At 38.8% G+C, this 19,850-nt stretch overlaps 1 protein-coding gene across 1 annotated transcript in view; it reads left to right on the plus strand.

The window, feature by feature from the left end:
* Positions 1 to 19,850, plus strand: part of LOC129412105 (inactive N-acetylated-alpha-linked acidic dipeptidase-like protein 2) — a 514,851-nt gene that overhangs the window by 238,941 nt on the left and 256,060 nt on the right. The window contains exons 5-6 of the mRNA XM_055165108.1: positions 9,403 to 9,670; positions 18,876 to 18,995. Of these exons, the coding sequence (XP_055021083.1) occupies positions 9,403 to 9,670; positions 18,876 to 18,995 (388 nt within the window). The remainder of the gene's footprint in view (positions 1 to 9,402; positions 9,671 to 18,875; positions 18,996 to 19,850) is intronic.

Genomic DNA, 19,850 nt, shown 5'->3' on the forward strand with positions numbered 1-19,850 from the left:
TGCCAACACTGACATATATTTAGCACACAGGCTACAGTAGAAATTATGAGTCAGAGAAAAAGTGACAAAGTGATTCTAACTATTACAAAACCTCATGCAGTTATTTATGTGGACAGTAAAAGCAGAAAACTGAGGCCCAGACCTCACCGCAGGGGTCCTTCCAGAGCCGTTTCTTAGATGAAGTATTGAATACACATGAGAGCGCACCGCCTCAGAACCAGAACCACCCGCTGCTCCCGGCACTCCCTCTCCGCTGCGCACTGCTCAATGGCACAAAGGCGGGAGAGGACCATCTGCTGCTGTGACTGATATAGATATCACAAAGGTGTCACTAATAGAAGTTAGTTGGCACTAAGTAGAGTTTTATGATGGCTTCTGGTTTGATAAGGAAGTACTACAAAGGATGTGACTTTATTTTGGCAGATAGTTAAGCTTATTTCTTTCAGGCTATGGAGTATGCAAACTCAGCTTTTTTAAGCTTTTAATCTCTCTTATCGTCGTTGTATCAAGTGTATTTTTTAGATTGACAGTTCATTCCACGTATTGCAATGCATTCTTGAGTGCTCAGAAAATTTATATTTCCTCCTACCCATTTTTTTACCCATGTATTTGAGCAAAATACGTCTTGCCCCAGTACTGATATATTGTAAAAGCAGCTCTTCAGGTAGAAATGAGATTGCTTTGAGCTGTTGGCATCTAACTGTAAAGCGTTTTAATGTCTGAAAAGAAGGAAATGTGTACTTACTGCAGTTTTGTTTAGTTTTTCCATCTTTCTCCCAAAGTGGAACAGGCATATGGTTCAAGAGTTTAGCATCATTTTTTTTTCTCAAATAATAATTGTATTGAAACTGTTTTGTTCATCCAGCCTGCAAGAGGGCGCTAGTTGCGATTGTGATCATATATTTACCCAGTAGGTGGCCAGAAGAAGACAGTGTAGTTTGATAAATGTCAATCAGTCCACAATGTGTTTTGCTGTTTTATCTGAAGCCATCTCCTCATTTCCAGCCCTTCGAGCGGCAATACGAGTAAGTTTTGGTGTTGAGTATGAATGTTGACAAGTATATTGGGAGCACTTTGTTGGGGTTTTTGGCGTTTTGTGGATTTTATTTAGTATGTTCCAGTGGTGCTATTGGAGCCTATTTGAATTGTGTGTATCACTTCTCAGCTAGTACATGGTGTAACTTTTGGGCACACTGTTGATTTTACTGCTTTCTCAATAGTTCTTTGTGTTTTTGTGTTGCAGTTTCACACTTTTTTGCATTAAATCGTGGTCAAACACAACACCTGCCCGTTCCTTGGAGGAAATGATGCAAGAGAGAGCTTAGGACGCTGGGTCACGTTGGGTGCAACAGTACTGTAATAATATTAATGCTACTGCTACCGTAAAGGGTTTGGCCGCCATGGTCCAGAACCTTGGGCCTTGTTGTGATGCAGCTCAGCCTGAGAGTAATGTAGTATTTTGGGTCCAGGTAGAAACAGTTTTGTCATTTTAAATGGGAAATAAAGCCTTTAAAAAACTTTAACATGGTGCCAATAAATTAAAGCATGGTTTATTTGTTCTGAAACCAAGACCAAGTATGTTCACATAATCCAACATAGTAACTTATTGTCATGATCCAGGACTGAATACAGTATGTCAAAGAATGAAACCACAGAAAATAGCGAAATATATCAATTAATTTTCTATTTTATTAAAGGTTGTATAGAGGATTTTTTAAGGGAAGAGTAATACTGTGACAGTCCTTTTTCAAATGTTGTGCATGCGTGACACCACCCTCCTCCTCCACAGCTCCCTCAGTAGAAACACCTCCTCCCGCCTCCTTACTCCAGAAATCATGCTTGTTTACAGCCAGTGTGCGTTCAGAATTACTGTTGAAGTGACCTGTCTAGAAGTAATTTAGCGACCGGCACGTCAGTTTTTAGACCCTTCGTCTGCTTCAGTCGCACCATCGCTGGAAGGAATCTCCAAGAATCACCTCAGTTTGGCTTTGCTCCTTTTCCCCTTCTCTTCTTCTTTCGGCGACCTCAAAAACGGACTTTCTTTTGTGGTGAACTGGTCGTGGATTCTCGTCCGCCATCTCAACAAACTTTGTGCGAATTGCGAGGAAGCTACAGTTTAAAAAAGCCTCTAAGAACCGCTGCATAAACCACGTAATCCCAGACGCCCAGTGAGTCAGTTACACTAGAAATGTAGGGAGTTTGCCTGACAACCTAACAGCCAATAGAAAATGAGGTAGCCTTGTTATCTATTGGCTCATGTTTATCTGGCCTCACTACGTCCACAGTTTATAGATTTTCATTCTTTTTTTTTTTTTTTTTTTGGTCATAATAATTACAACACTGCTGCGTCTCTGTAATGGTATTTTAAACTTTCACTGACAATTTGAAACAAAAAAAAATCCTCCATACAACCTTTAAGACACTGATAGTTTAAGGAGTGGCTTTTGGGTCCCTTAGAGGTCACGGAGCCCCCAGCAGCTGCCTATCTTCTCTGTTGGGTTGCTGACCAGTGAGACAAGTGTTTTCAGACCTTTAAAATGGACTTTATTTTCATTCTAGTAACTGTTATTTTTGTTTGAACAGCTTTAACTGATTATTGTCATTTCCACATTGAACAAACATCACCACAAAGGAATTGAACAAACTTTATTTCAAACCCAGAAGTTTCTCGGAACCAGGTGGTAGCTTTGTGAAGTTGATGAAGCGCGCCAGTCCAGACAGCTCCGTGTTGGCGAAACCTTTTTAAGTCGGAGAACAATAAAGCGAGTAAACACCAAAGCTAGCGTCGGGGAGGGGCTGGGATATACAAGGATCAACAGCTATCGGCATTTCTCAGAACAATTATCAACCAGACTGACAGCCCATTCACCTCAGCATGGGGCGGTTTGTGAATGAAGCCTGGAATAGTGTCTTTGCGTCTTCATATTTTTGTTTTATTGGCAATACTTAAGGCCCATATTATGTTCTTTTCTGTATGTTATAACTTTATTTGCTCTTCAAAAACATTCCTTCAGTTATATGTTATTAGGTTATTTTTTCAGACAGAGTTTGTTTTAATACCTGACAGTTTTGACTCAGTCTTCCTCATGTGGTGTTGCTGTGATATGTCTGATCAGCTGATTTAAACAAGTTTTGGTGCTACCTTCCTACCAGGACGACAGCGCCATCTGCAGTCTAACATCCTCAGGACAGTATCCCAGGTTTGTGAGAGTAAAAAAGCCCCCTTGTCCCGGTTTATCATCCCGTGGGTATGTTTCTGTATTTCGATTGCTTCTTTAATCCAGCGACGGTGTTTGTTTTCCTCTGTCCCAGTGACGTTGGCTCCGTCCCCGTCCATAATGTGGTTCTCTCTTTTACAGTGGTCAAAAAATGGACGATTTAAGTTGTTTCTGTTCTGCTTTGTGTTTTGTCACTCGTGTGTACACCTTTGCTGTTTCCTTCTCGCATTCTGTCCTATGTGCTTTTCTCGTGTACTGAGCGCCCTCCGTTTCCCAGATGTAGGTTTTATTGCAGGACATGCAAGGTATTTTGTATATGACATTTATGCTCCAGTTTTATTTTGTCTTTTGGGTGGACAAGTAATTGCTTGAGTTTTCGGTACGGTTTCACTGGTGTGTTGATATTGTGTTTTCTCATTGTCTTCTACACCTGTATAAATCAGTTGACCAAGCACGTCACATCAACATTACATGACCACAAGAGCATTAGTGAGCAGTCAAAACTGTCAGGTATGAAAACAAACTGTTGGTCTGAAAAAAGAACCTAATAACATAAATTATCGGAAGACCAGATTAACCTCATTGGACTATTCATGGAGTTTAACACAGAAAACTGAGTTCTCTCAAACAGAAAACTCTCTATTCCACCTTATGATGTCATGCAGTAATACAGGAAGTGCTCCACTATTTTTAAACTCCATACACTTTGAAATTACCAATCTCTTCTGAACTAAAGGTAAAAAGGTAGCTCTTAACTTGAAAACTACTGCTTCATAACATCACAAGGCAGAACAGAGCATTTGAATTGGACTTATTTAACAGCACAAATCTGTTGTAGTTCCAGCTAAGTCACTTCTGTACGGTCAGATTTTGTTAAAGTAAAGCTCAGATTAAAGTCTTTCTGAGACACACAGTCTCACACAGACAGAGCAGAGCCCACATTTAGCATCACACTCTCAGGGAATGTTGATGACATTAGCTGCAAAGTATCAATAACATCATCTGAGCAGTAGATGGACCTAACCAGAAAAAAAGTGCATCTTAGGCTGCGTTCAGACTGCAGCCTGAAGTGACCCAAATCAGATTTTTTTTTGCCCTTATGCAACTTGTATCTGATCTTTTAATGACAGTCTGAACAACACAGATCCGATAATTTATTTTTTTTTCAAATGTGACCCAAAACTGATACATATCCGATCATTTGACATGCGACTTCAGTCTGAACGGCCAGAGTCTAGTCAATGGAGGGAAAGTGAGGTTAGTGAGTTAATTAATATTTGGTGGGATTGCTGTATTCAGGCCTAATTGGAGGGGTCTTATCAGAACCAGGTGTTTTTTTTTTTTAATGATTGCCAAAGAAAAAAGTGCAGTCCTGGCTTCAGTGTCAACAAAAAGAAACTATGAACCAAATACAAGACTCAAACAAAGCGGCTGTGGACGTGTAACCTGTCCATTTTTATGAAGAACTGGACCGTATTTTGGGAGACAAGCCCAGTGTTTAGGCTACTTCCGTAAACACTGAGCACACTCGCTGCGTGTGACGTCGTCGTGTCCTCCAGTGCACATGTGGGACACTTTTGGGAAGTTTAAATTTCACACTGGAGATCATATACAAATCGCACTTAATTGTAAATGTGAACAAACTCGCAAAAAAATCAGTCTGAATGTAGCCTTGGAAACCTCTGTATAACTTCTATTACTTGTCATGATTTTTTTTTTACAAATGTTATATTATATTTGAAGATACGTCTTTATGAATCATGAACCCAGGAGAAGGGATTTGTTGATCTTGTCAGGCCGCAACCGAAATCATCAGATATATGTTTATTATTTTCAAATACATCTATCTACATCTACGTACATATTTCACTGCTGTCAAGAGTGATTGACTCCGTTGTACCAAAGACACAGAAAGCCTCAAGCATTCATCGAAACCTGCCAACGGCCAAGTCTGGATCATGAACTACAGAATTGTTTTTAAGAATGATTAAAGTCACTGTACCTGAGTTTTACTTGACATCTTAAAGGCGCATTGTGTAACTTTTCTGGTGGAGTGTCTGTCAAATGCTTTTTTTTTTTCATGGAGATATTATTGCTTTATCTGAAATGTTTCACAGTATTAAACCTTTCTATCTTCATGGAGACTAATGCAAACCAGGTTACAGGTCAGATCTGCAGAGAGGCGACCCCGCTCATAGTAAGAAATGCCTGTTTTTTCTGAGGAGGGTCAGTCTGCAGCGTGGGCGTTTCAGACGTGCAGCAGAAACTCCCTAAAGGACATTCCTGTAGCGTGTAATCAACCGATCTGAAAGAGTTTTGCACTCTTTCGCTTTTTCGCTGCTTCTTGGCAGAAGTCTATACGGTATATGGTCGAAGCAAAGCGGCAGCATGTGTGTTTCGTGAGAGGTTATGTCCGCAAGTATAATTTATTTGTACAGTGTGAGCAATTCTAGTGTCATGTTAAATATACATCAACAGAATGATGTTAGAAGGTGATCTCCAATACGTACCGTGACATGAAAGCAACCAAGTTAACAAATTAGTTAATGATTGCATAGCATGAGCCTTGATGTTAGCTGTTGATACCGATAACTAAGTTACTATAACCTGTTGATTTTGGGAAACACTTTGGATAAATGTGTCTACTAAGTACAAAAACATAAACGCCTGGCTTGCTTTAGAACTACGGCGATGCGGTCTATCAATCAACTTGTTAACATAATTCTTAGTGATGTAACAATAACCGAAATATCGTGATATCGTATCGTCAAAGGTCTCAATCACAATAATATCGTGGACCATCACAATATATCGAATTACAAGTCTCTTTGCTTAAATTAAGAGTTATGGTGCAACAATAGCTAAAAAAAAGATAGAGGGAACTACATAGACCATGATCCTTTGCTGCATTTCAGTGCAGACTACAAGAAGAAATAACAGTTCTAAGCACTTTGAAGTCTTAGTTCTTTGGATTAAGTTTTGTCAAGGCATTTTAAGAGAAAAAAGTAGCATATTAACAGTTTTGTTAGCCTCCACAAAAAAATCGCAAATAAAAATCGTAGATATCGTACAGAGAGATTTGGATATTGTTACATCCCTAATCATGATCTTTCCCACGATATTGCAAAAAATATCATACCGTGAGATTCATACTGTGAAGATATCGTATTCTGAGACTTGGAGATTGTTACACCCCTAATAATTCTGTTTATGTACATTTAACATGATGCTGGAATTGCTCAAACTGTACAATTAAACAGTACTTACAGACATAACCCAAGTAGAGCATTAACACTACTATTTGTCAGGAATGCAGTTTTTTGGATCCAAATAATTGCACTTACAGCAGTAGACCCACTAATGTGTTGAAAATACTGAAGGAAGAAGGCAGTACAATATAGATTTTTGTTTGCTTTTTGTTTTTGTTTTTTTTTTTTTCTGAAGGGGACATAAACTAAAAACGGGAGGAGTTCGTATTTAGGGAAGAAATGCCCATTTATGTTCCGCAGTCTGATGATATAGGTTTGTTTTTTTTAGCGTTTTGAGCTATAAAACCATTTGTAATGTAATAAATGTTAAGGTGGAGCTGTTTAATGTCATACTGTGGAACATTCCAGACAGATCAATGACATATCCATAGAAACAAGCAGGTGACGGACCCCAACCAAAAAGTTACAGTGCTCTTTTAACATCTGAATCTAAATATGTTGCGGTTAATACTCCATAGAAGTATTTTGTGATGTTTGGAGGCAAATCCTAGCTCCCCATTTGAAAAAAACATTGGCTTTAGAATTTAGGAATCTGGTCAAAAGCATGGGGAAGATGTATACTATGGCACGCTCACGCTTTTCTCTCCATAACACATTCAAGCGCTACATTATTCGTCAGTAAGTACGTGACGAAAATGAGGTTGGATCAGGAGAACAAAACTCTTTAACCGTGTGTGTGAATGCCTGTCCTCGCTTAATAGCTCACATTCAGATTGAACAGAATTGCATTGAATAGTTTTCTGCAGCGTTTCAAATTCATTTACAACTCAAAGCTTTTAGTAAAGTCCCCATAATGATTTTCTCAAAGTGATATTTTTGAAAATGTAATAAAAACTACACAATAATGAATGGAAAATCTATTTTGCTTTTGAGAATAAAGAGGACGTTTTGTGCAATGTTCAAGTGTGTTCCCCACTCACCTGTGACTGAATAAATGCGAGATAAAGTTGAATGCTATAGTGTGGAATATTCCAAGCAGAGTGGGAAGGGTCCAGCTGTGGCCTGGGCGTTTCCGTAATGATACAAGAACACCCACTGGATGTTCCTTGTCGCGCAGTTTCAGGGATACTGCGTATAATCTCATTTGCCTGGGAATTTTCATATGGCAGTGGAGCATCTGGGTCAATCCATATGAAATCAACCGCCTTCCCCTATGAGCCATCTCAGATTTGACTGAAAAACATTTCTAAAAATTCTAAAATGACCAAATGAAAGAATCTCAAATTTTAGCTCAATCCCTTGAGTCGTTCCTGAGTTATGGCTCATGAGAGCTCATTTTCAAAAATTCCTTTCGAAATGAACGAAGTTAATAGTAGATTTTTTTATTACTTTAAACTAATCAGAATATGCTAAAGTTTCTTTGGTAAAATCAAAATTTGATCAACATCTAACTGTGCCCATATGGGGAACTGAGGGTCCAAAGAAGGGGCCAAAAAGGTCGCATTTGGTCTGTGATCATATTTGGGGCTCTACACCATCCACATGAAAGCTCTGAAAAGTGTGAGATTGTTGTCAGAAATGGTCATTCTCTCATTCAGGTTCAACAGTTAGTTTGTAAATATCTGCTTGGAGTAAATCTTGGACCTCAAAAATTGAGGTCCAAGGGATTGAGCTAAAATTTGAGGTTCTTTCATTTGGTGATTTTAGAAATTTTTTCTGTCAAATCTGAGATGGCTCATAGGGCAGATTCCTTGAAAATGGCTGATTTCATACGGACTGACCCATCTTTGTCTTCGGTGAAAGACCATGATGTCAGGAATTTGGCGATTTATTTCAAATACATTAACTGAGAAGTGTTCTTATGTTGTCTGTATCACTAATACAGCTGCAGTTTCATCTTAATATTGGATCCGGATAAAATTAACATTAGCAACGGCACACATTTGGTAGTAGCTAATCTATGGAGTAAGAAAGCTTTCAGAAATATTCATGCATATAGAATCGAAATCCGTGCGTATTTGGGAAATCTGTGCATATTTGGCTGTAGTTACGCATAAAATAAATATTCCTAAACTCTCGAATGAGTCCAGTCGTACATACAATATATTGAGTGTTTTTTTATCCATCAGAATACGAATTGAAAAGTTACGAAGCCGAGAATTACAATCACGAAATGAAAATGTACGTTTACGCTTTCATCAGTAGTGTCTACTCTGTAACTAGATGTTATTTTGAAACGTCTCTTTGTGAAAACTTTAACTTTCGAAAGTTGTTAATCCGGATGTTGATGTTGACAGAGCCGGATGTTGGACAGTGACGAGGAACGGAGCCCCCACCAACACGGGAACGCCCATAACACGGGAACGCCCATAACACGGGAACGCCCATAACACGGGAACGCCCATAACACGGGAACGCCCATAACACGGGAACGCCCATAACACGGGAACAACCATAACACGGGAACGCCCATAACACGGGAACGCCCATAACACGGGAACGCCCATAACACGGGGAACGCCCATAACACGGGAACGCCCATAAACACGGGAACGCCCCATAACACGGGGAACGCCCATAACACGGGAACGCCCATAACACGGGAACGCCCATAACACGGGAACGCCCATAACACGGGAACGGCCATAACACGGGAACGCCCATAACACGGGAACGCCCATAACACGGGAACGCCCATAACACGGGAACGCCCATAACACGGGAACGCCCATAACACGGGAACGGCCATAACACGGGAACGCCCATAACACGGGATCGCCCATAACAGGGGAACGCCCATTTGTGTCCGCAGCTGGATGATATTGAGCAGAGTGATAACATCTCCATGGTTGCAGGATTATGTTTCAAGAAGTGTGACGTTTTCCTGGCTGTTCTGTTTTTTATTTATTTAAATTTTTTTGCAAATGAACTATTACATTCTAAATATTTTCTTTAATATTTTCTGTCTTCTGCAGGTCTATCTCCAGCCAGTCTGATTCCAGTGAAGAAGCCAGGGCCCGGTACCTGTATCATCAGTGGGTGGGGCTCGGTTTGACGGACGTCCAGCTGTCCAATCACACGGTCCTATTGAGTTTGCCCGGCTCTGCACCCAATACCATCACGGATCGCTCCAGTCTCCATTGTTACCTTCCCACCGGAGAATCATGTGACCAGGGCAGAGCCAAGGAAGCGTCCAGTGAGAAGTTCTCCTACGCGGCGTACTCAGCTGTGGGCACGATACAGGTACAGAAAATTATTTGCTGGGTTTCATATGACGCCACTACATTCTAATTATTGCAGTATTATTTAATACAGATGGGGGAACACAACTCCAGATATATTTTTGAGGAGATAACAACATTATAACTTAACTTGAAGCTCACAAGAGTCAGTTTTGCGTAATCGAAATCCTTTAACTACGTATTAGTGAAAAAGTACTCTTAAACCATCACACCTGCGCCCAAGTGGAGTCTGAAGAAAACCCTTTTACATCCTCCCTTGTTGTGCATCCTTAGCTCACTCCGCACAGCTGTCTCCCACTGCAGGGTCAGGCTGGCCCATCTGCACTTTATTTTTCAGCTCCAGTTCTGAGCGCTGTCTCCAGTAAAGCCGGGACTACTGGATCTAACCACAGCTTTGGCACAATTAAAGCTGGCGTGTGTGATGGATGGACAGTGGCCCGGGCCGAGAACACTGCCCTAATAAGTCCTGCTGTTGTGGAGCAGCGGTGGTGCTGTGACACATGTGCACAGAGCTCTGCAGATAGAGGCCATTTGTACAAGCTGACTGCAGAGTTTAACCCTTAAAGCAAGAGAGAGCAGGGAGGGAGGCTCGGAAGAGGAAGAGGAAGAGGAAGTTGTATTGTACGTTACTAAATAAATGCATGAGTGAGCAAAAATAATATTTATACAAAATAAGTTTGGGTTTTAAAGGCGCTGTAGGTGATTTTTACCATTTTAAAATAGCATGTGAACTCTTAACTGGTTTGCAGTGATCCAAAGTTATTCCTCATCCTAATTATTCCTCATGATGATATAAGTGCTTTTCACAAATTTTCTCTGTGCTCTCTGGGTTTCCCTTTTCACCCAAACCTGTGGTTACCCACTGCTTCTGACTGGTTGCCCCAGCTCATTGAAGAACGGGTCAAATGCAGAGGAGAAAATGGGACAAAAAACTCTAACCTAACCTGTACTGCTGGACATATGGCATTGTGGTAGTTAGCACTCACACCACACTGCAAGAAATTGGTAGGAACATTTAATGTGTAGTTAGCAGGTATTCATCATGATAGATGTATCATGTATGTAATCAAACTTGAACATGCACATAAGGCAGAATCTTCCTCCAATATAGTTAGGTCTTGATCTGGAAATACTTTCCCAGGGATTGCTCTGTGGTGGTCCACTCTTCCTGTTTTATTGAAGGAAGGGACAATGCAGAAAAAAACAGTCAAAATAAAGTACACCTTAAGTGACCTGAAGAATTTTTTTTCCCTTCCTGCTCTCTTGGGGCGGGTCAATTGTTTTCAAATCAATTCTTGCCAGGTGACAAAATCATATTTTGGGTCTGTTTGACCCCATCCCAAGCGAGTGGGAAGGAAAAAAAAAAACATTTCTTCAGGTCACTGTGACCCCAAGGAGAGCGTGAGTCAAAGAAGAGTTGTTGTGCTTGTGTTGTATAGTTCCAATCTAGGACACCCATGGATCATTGTTATAATTTGTAACATTCATCTATAACAACTTAATAAGGGATAAAGTCAGCAGGTATCTGTGTTAGAAAACTGCTGAAAAGTTTTCTGTCTGTTGTAGAAATTAAATTTGTGCCAAAATGACTTCTCTACCTGATCCAACTTGTATCCTACTCGAATCCTACTTGTATCCTATTTGTATCTTACTTGAATCCTACCTGTATCCTACTTGTATCATACTCGTATACTACTCGTATCCTTGATGAAGAAGATAAAATTGGAGAACACAGTAAATACAGAGAGGTGGGCATATGCTGGTGGCGATGAATACCGAGGTTGATAAGCAAAACTGTGTCTAGAAAATAAGTGAGTAAACATGCACAAATAATTTTCAGTACATCTTCGTGAGGGGAAATGAGAAGGGAAATAGTTAAACCTCTGAAAACTCAATTTTGCATAGCGGGTTTGCTTTAACTTTAAAAACCTCTCTGTAATAGGTATCTCAATTGTACAAGATGATAACGCAGCCCATTTAACTTTTATGCCCCAAACAGCTAAAAGTAAACAACAAAACTTATATATTCAGCTGAGATATTTCTTCCTAAAGTAAAAACTTTTGCCTCTACAGCAGCTAGATTTCTTTGCATACAGCACGGTGTAATTTGAGGGCATGACTAAACCCCAAAGTGTTCAAAACTTGGTTGAAAAATTACCACAGATGTAACCCGCGTTGTCAGGGGAGCTCAGTAAAAATACACAACAGCGTCCCGGTCCTGAGAGTGGAGAGCCCTCGGGGTGCACCCACTCCAGCACCCGTGGGTGTCATCCATCACCCAGAGCGAGAGGGTCCCTATAGAGCAGCAGCATTCGGTCACAGCCGCAGACAGGCAGATAAATATAAAGTCAGTGAGAAGTATACAGGCCTATGTATGCGCAGGAGGGAACGCAAACAGACGGATGTGCTACTTTTACTTTTGTTCTAGAATAATTACAGTTTGAAGCAATGTTTGGTGTTTGTAGGATTCATTATTTTAAATCACTAACCTAATATATTGGTAAACTGTCACATTTTTATACAGCACTTTTCCACTTTCCATTCAAAGCACTTTACATCAAGGAACCACTCACACATTTATACACACATTCATACACCAGTGTACTAGGGGTGTCTTTGGGCAACCCACCTCACAGCAACAGCATACATCTGTGGGAGCTGAACTCGCACCGCCAACGTGTGGGGCAGTGGATCTGACCACTCTCCCATTTATGTTTATGTCAAGAACAGGATTCGATCCACCAATCTTCAAATCAGAGGACAAACACTCTGACCAACTGAGGGCCTGTTTCCATGAGAACGTTTGCGGGTTAAAATGATCAAATATTTTATCGGAAGTGCCTTTCGTTTAGACGGTGATGGCGTTTTTGGGGCTTAAAAACGCAAAATCTGAAACCGCCCTCCAGATTGGAAAAGTTGAATACACTCTGTTGTAGCATTTCTGTCTACACTGCCCAAGACGCAAAACTCTGGTCAGATCTACTCAGATCACGTACACGTTTACGTCGGATCATTTCTATGCATCGGACCTTTAAGCTGCTCTGGCAGAATATACAGAGATACTATTAGTGAACAGAGAAGTATCTGCAATTACCTCTGTCAAATTCTGGAAGCACCAGTTCGTCGCAGTTGAGCCAGACAGCTGTGGACGAAATCTGGAAGAACCAGACGATGGTGGAACAACTTTGTGGAAGGAGTAGCTGATGAAAATATGTGGTGTGAATTTTTTTTTCGTAGGTCCAAAGATGCCCCTGATGCTTTAAGTACAAGCATACCCAATCCAATTCCACACACTTTTGCATCACTGTTTGCACACAGATTTCCTCTCGAAAACACTCATCTAAACGTGGAATAAAAAGTGAAGACGCGATGCCACTTTTGCGTTTTCTGTTCAGACCGTCATCATATAAACAGCCTGAGCAACACCAACATTTTATTATTATCTCTGGACCTTTAAGATGATTGAAACCATATTTTTGTTCTTATAAGGGAGGCAAATCCCCATGATGTGAGTTTGTATTCAGATTTTAGTGAAGTGTCTTGCCCAAGAGCACAGTAAGTATGCACTGACTGGAACTGGAATAGAACCACCAACCAAAAATTAGTGGGTGATCATTGTACCTCACAGTGAGTTTTCAGTACCTTTCAATACTCTCAGAGACCAGTGCGGAGTTTTGCGGTGGCATTAACACTTTTAAATGCTAACAAGCACTTCTTGACAACAAAAAAAAAAAGAAAACAAAATCAAATTAGATCCAGAAAGTACGCTTATTTTGACCCTGGGGCAATACACATTTTGAGCAGAAACATGGGAAAAATTTAGTTCTGGGCCTTTAAGATCTCCTTGGAGACAAGCAAGTGAAAGACCGTCCACCAGAAAAAGTTACATAATGACTCTTTACAATACAAAAATACAATTTGTGTCTCATCTGTTCCCCCTGTGACTGGGATCATGGTAGTGACTATAGCAGCGAGCTCTTAAAACACATGCTATGGGCTTTAAATAAGAAATGACCCCGTGTGTGCGCGAGCGCGAGCAGACATGTCACAGCACTTTGACCTTTCGATATCAAATGTCATCAAAATGTCATCTGCAGCTGTTGGGTTCTGCACATGCCCAGTAGGGTCCCACCTGAAGATTTCATTACAGCAGAGCTTCTCAAAATGAGCAGTGTGCCTGTTTCTGGATAAAACTTACTCATCATGTGTTTTTCATGGTAAATGTGAAAAATCCAAAGTTTTTTCCACCAGTATTTAGATGAGTAGCCTATGGAACGTTGGATATGTTTATGTGAAAGAATCCTATTTTAGTCACAATAGAAAACATATACATTGTTTAAAGTTTCTATCATTAAACTGTTGTTTTTTCAGAAGCACAGGTGGGCACACTTTCCTCCCTCAGTGGAGATCTATCATGTTAATGATAATAATAATGCATTAGCCTTATACAGCACTTTTTCCAGATGCTCAAAGGCGCTTTGCAATTCTGTACAGTATTTATGCTTCCACACTCGATGGTGGTAAGATACTTTTGTAGCCACAGCCGCACTGAGGCAAACTGATGCAAGCGAGGCTTCCAATCTGCTCCATCTGCCCCACCCAACATCATAACTTCTCTTTGACAAGGAGGTTTGGCCACCACTTTAAAATTAGTATTATTTTGCATTAAAACTGTGAAATTTGGAATTGAATACAGAGTTGAAACTACAGAGAACATTGTTTTCAAGACAAGCACAATTGTAAACTCAGCTAGGAGGTTTTGGGTGCTATTTCCCTAGAAATGAGTCTGTTTATGGAAATTGTCTTGGCGTTTGGTTTTGCTCTGAGCCTTGTTTAGTCTTGATGTAGACTTGGTGATGTTCTAGTCCTGGTACAGTTCCAGTTTTAGTGTGAACACACCCAGTGTTGTTCCTGTGTATGGTAAAAAGTGCTGTATCTGTTTTTTACTCTCTTAAAAATGTGGAAAACAGAACTCGTTCATAAACACTGGTCCAAAGTTATTCCTCAAATACCTTATTCATTCTGAACATCTTAATTATTCACCACAATGAGTTTATAAGCACTTTTCACAACTCTCTGAGACCAGTGCGGAGTTTTGACTGATGGCACAAATAACTTCCAAAATTTTTAAACTTAAGGATTTGATAAGCTTCCAGACAGCAAAAATAATGTACAAGGCAGAAAGGAAGGAACTACCAAACATATTCAGAAACTTTTTAGGGAAAGGGAGACAACTAATTTAAGGTGAATTCATCTCTTTTAAAATGCCCAGAGTCTGTACATCAAGAAAAAGTTTCTGTATTTCAGTTTGTGGGGTCAAAAGCTGGAACTCTGAGTGATGAGCTCCAAAAATGATCAAATATGAAAATGTAAAGAATTGATTATAGCTAGGTATGCTCAAGAATGAATTTAATTTTATTGTTATCTGAATATAAACTACGCTAAATTTATTTTTGTATCGGGAGTAATGTGACGTACTATAAGAGTCTAGCAGAAGCACATTATTGCTTTAGTGGGATTGTTTCTCCCCACTCCTTTTCGGAACAATTGCTTTTTTTTTTTTTTTTCATTTTACTTCTATTTGTGGATATTATAGTTGTGATGAGCAATGTAAAATAATAGTCTTTATGTATCTGTTGGTTAGTGCATTTGCAATTTATCATTTACTGTATGATAATGCAATTTTTTGTTTATGGAAACATCTAAAATAAACTAATCATCATCAACAATAACAACTAGCATGTGAACACGAACTTCCTGATTATCAGACAATAAAATGCAGATAATTGGATGCAGCTGACTTATTTTTTACCTCAAGAGCTGCTGATACAGTTTTCTGTTTCTGTACTGAGGAAAGGCAGGTTTTGCTCAAATAAATGGGAAGAATAAATCCGATAGAGGACCTCTGAGTGCAACGGCGACTAAAACGAAACCGTTTAAACACAGCTACTTAGCCTCCATGAAGATTAAATAACGAAGGCTGTCTTTTGAGAACACCATATGCCCCCAAATTATGCACAATATATAATGAATCAAACACGTTCCATGCACTTAATAGCGCAGTGATTGCCTCATGTATTATTCACAGCTACATTTCACTTTTTAGCTTTACTTATTCATGACAAGTTGTTTTGACAATATCCACAAATCGAGTTTTTGCTTTTCACCCCGCTGCTAAACGCCCCATTAATTAGATTTCTTTACAATATTTATAAATCACATGTCATTATGCGCCGAGTTCCAATTTTTCCAATATAAAAATGTATTCAGAGCATCGCCGAGTGTGCGCAGGCATACGGCTTGAAATGAACTAGTCCCTTAAGCTTGCATAATCTCCAATCAGCTAATTTATGTGAAATATAAGATGTGTAATTAAGGTGATTAGTTGTATTTAGAAAGCCGGAACTGTACATAAATCATGGAGTGTGTTAATATTTCTCCGTTATAATGAAGTTCTATGGAAATGTGCTTATTAATATGCAAATGGCGGCGTCTGGGGTCGGCGGTGAGCTGAACCCGTTGGAGTACATATGTCCACTGTGCAGGTGATGTATGGTCGCGTCTGTGGAGAAAAGAGCTGACGGGAGGATTATGCTGATTTCATATAAAGACCTATCCGAGCGCCATACGTCTTCGGCGGTGGTCGGTGTAAAAGCGGTGAGGGATGCTACGGAGGAAATGTGCACATCATCTTAAAGGAGATATATGTATTTAAAGGGTCTAAATTGCACTATTTTCTAATTTATGTTATGTACTAGTAATGTTTCCTCATCACAAACAGACCTGGAGTTGTGTTTTGTTTCATTTATACATTTTTAACACACAAAACCTATATCTTTAAAATGGAAAACAATCTCGAAACAATGGCATGTGGTAATACAGGAAGTGCTCTAGCCAAGCTGGCACCACCCAGTGACATTCGATTTAGTTTCCTATTTTAAGTGCAAAAAGTTGTTGTTTTTCTTTATTTTAAGTGTTGCAAGATGTATTTTCGTGTTTTAAGTACAAAAAGTCTTATTCCACTAGCATAATTTTTAGCCAGGCTGGTGCCACCTAGTGCCTCCGCTCAATTTCATTTCTCTCCAGTGACTAGTTTGGGAATCAAAATACAATAGATGGTTCGCAAAAACCCCGGACGTGCAAGTTTTGGCACCAGCCAATCAGCGAAGAGTGATATATTCAGTGTTGTCAATGACTGGTTAAATGATAAAAAGTAACCACCTACCGTTGAGCGAACAAAATCTAAAGCTGCGAGATCAGACGGTTTGTACGAAGTAAAACGAGCCGATCAATCAGGCTAGAATTGCGTCGCTGTGTTTTTAAACTCCATACACCTTCATTAGAATCATTTGGATGATTTTAGACCTGGAATTGCCAATCTCTGCTGAACTAAAGGTAAAAAGTAGCTGTTAACTTGAAAACTACAACTTCATGACATCACAAGGTGGAACATTTGGAGTATTTTGAGCTTTGATGTAAACAGACTATTAATGTGGGATTTCTCAAATATATGTGAATGAAACAAAACACAATTCTGGGTTTGTTTTTGAGAAGGTAATAGCATTTTAACATGGCATATCACTCAGAAGAGTCATATTTGCATAATATAGGAACTAAGGTGAGACACTGTAGGTTAATAGGAAAAAAATCTTAAATTACAGATATCAATTTGAAACTACTTCTGTTGTTTAGTCACATAAATGTAAGAAAAAAATGTATTACAAGTTTTTTCATGATGTAATGTTTGCATATGAAAATGTGTCGTTTTATGTGTAATAACTAGGGATGTAACGCCAAATCTCACGGTACAGTATTGCGATATTTTGGAGAGGCTTATATAATTGAAGATAGGACACTTTTTTTGCTTTTAAAATACCTTGACACGATTTTGGTGTGAATTATTTATGTCATAATCCCAAGAATTCAAGTAAAAAACATATTTCTTCATGTTGTTTGCACTGAAATTAATCATGGGATATGTAGTTCCCTATATTTATAAGCTGTTGCTACTATAAAACCATGCATTTAAGCAAAGTAACTTGTCATTCGATATATATTAACTGTTATTTATATATATATATAGCAAAAAAATATTGGATAAAATATTTAGCATTTAGCTGAAAATCTGCATAAAAATTTCACCTTTTTTTTTTTTTTTTTTTTTGAATTAAGATATATCTATGGATTTAGATATAAAAAAATCCTTCTGTATGTTTTCTCAAAATCTTGTTAAGTCAAAAATTATAAAGCTTGGTGTGTGCAGATGCCACTTTAAGGGGAGAAAATGCATTTTGAGAAATCGGCCATTGAAGTTACAATGTCACATACATACAAACAAACTGTATACACAAGCTGATTAAATTAAATACTAAACATCTTTGCTGCAGAGTGGAGTTTTATTGTTTCCACATGAAAGTTTATATGCAAAGACACCAAACTGACCAAAAAACAAAAAAAAAATCAAATAAAATAGTTTTCATTTTAAGTGCAAATGACAGGTTTTCACGTTTTTCAATTGATTACTTGTTTTGTTGGGATATTACCTGTGGTCAGTATTTGAATAGGCCAATGGATTAATTTCTGTCATCAAACTGTGACTGATAGTTTGCAGCCGATGTCATCAATATTGAGGTTGAGCTAACTGGACGCCCTGCTCTGTCTGAAGAACTATTACTCAAGAAAGTTTAGAGCAAGAGTCAACTCACTTAAATTTACTCTGAGCTTTGTTTTAATCAAATCTGAACAAAAAGAACTGATTTACTCAAAACAGGTGAGCTGATTTGAAAATGTGTTAAACAAGTCCCTCGCAAATAAAATGAACAATCTAACTAGCATCAGACATCTGCAGATTCAGTTAGTCGCTCTCGCCTTTTTGTTGACAATCAGACACCTAATCTCAATAACAGACAATGTTTTAACGATGAATAAAACAAAAAAGTGAAGAAATTTCACTTTATACCTTCGTTTGAGAGATTAAACTAGACGATTCTGTCATTTGTAACTTTTTAATTATAACTGATGTACTTGATAATAAATGTTTTAGTTGTGTTTTGTTTAGGATGCAACTGAAAATCTCTGTTTGCACCCGTCACCTATCCCCGCCCACAGCTCTGAACTTAATTGCTTTTTTTTTTTCACTCTCAAATGAAAATTCACTGCTTGTTACTGTGAAATTCATCAGTAAAATTCTATTTTTGTGTTTCCAGGGTGGAGTGGTGGATGTACAGTACGGCAGTGTGGAGGATCTGAGGAAGGTCAAACAGGACTTGAATCTAACCAATCGGATCGCAGTCATGAAGCTGGGCCGGGCTCCTCTGCTTTATAAGGTAAGACCTGTCCAGGAATAATGATTACACAATTTAGTAATTGGAGATTTGAGAGTTGGCCAAGAGGACAGTTTCCAGCTCTAGTCCTTGGATAAATGTACAGAAGGCCACATTTTGGCATTAAACTGTTCTGTCTTCATCGAGACAAACGGATGACCCTGCTAGACCAAGCTACAGGTGGAAAGACATTATTCCTCACAGTAAGAATGCAAACTTATGGTATTTTTGAGCAATAAAAACATCTGTGATTAAATGAATGCAAGATACATAGTAAAATATTTAGAGAAAACATATTATTTTGTTCTGTAGTTATAATTTATGACACTCGTGGACCATTATGTAAAAATTTTGACATTTTAAATCACAATATTCATCCAAAAAACAGTCAGCTTATAATAGAGTTGATAAAAGATGGAGTTGATGGGACCAATGACGTTTTGAATAGAAGAAAATTTAAAAAGCATGCACAAATCATTCTAAATAACATCTTTGAGTGAGTAAATGGTGTGGGGAAACAACTGTAACATGGTTAAAAGCTCAAAGGAGGCAATTTTGCATAATATGTTTGCTTTAATGTCACACAGTGGAACAAATGCACAGCAATAACATTTACATGGAGAAAAGCAGATGACTGTAACTAAGAAAAGTGAAATAGTGCAGCTTTACATTGGACTATTGATATTTTACAGAGACATCATGCTGAGGGTGTACTACATGTATCTCTATTGGCGGTATGTTCGTTAGTTACCATGGTGACACAATGAGCACATTAGCAAATACTAGGAGTGTGCAAAAATATAAAAATATCGATATATCATATCGTTTAATGTGAAGATACAGTATTGATAGCGTAGG

This window comes from Boleophthalmus pectinirostris, unplaced genomic scaffold (genome assembly GCF_026225935.1).
Source record: "Boleophthalmus pectinirostris isolate CB_2022bp ecotype Guang Dong unplaced genomic scaffold, ASM2622593v1 HiC_scaffold_7, whole genome shotgun sequence".
In the NCBI taxonomy this organism is placed as follows: Eukaryota; Metazoa; Chordata; class Actinopteri; order Gobiiformes; family Gobiidae; genus Boleophthalmus; species Boleophthalmus pectinirostris.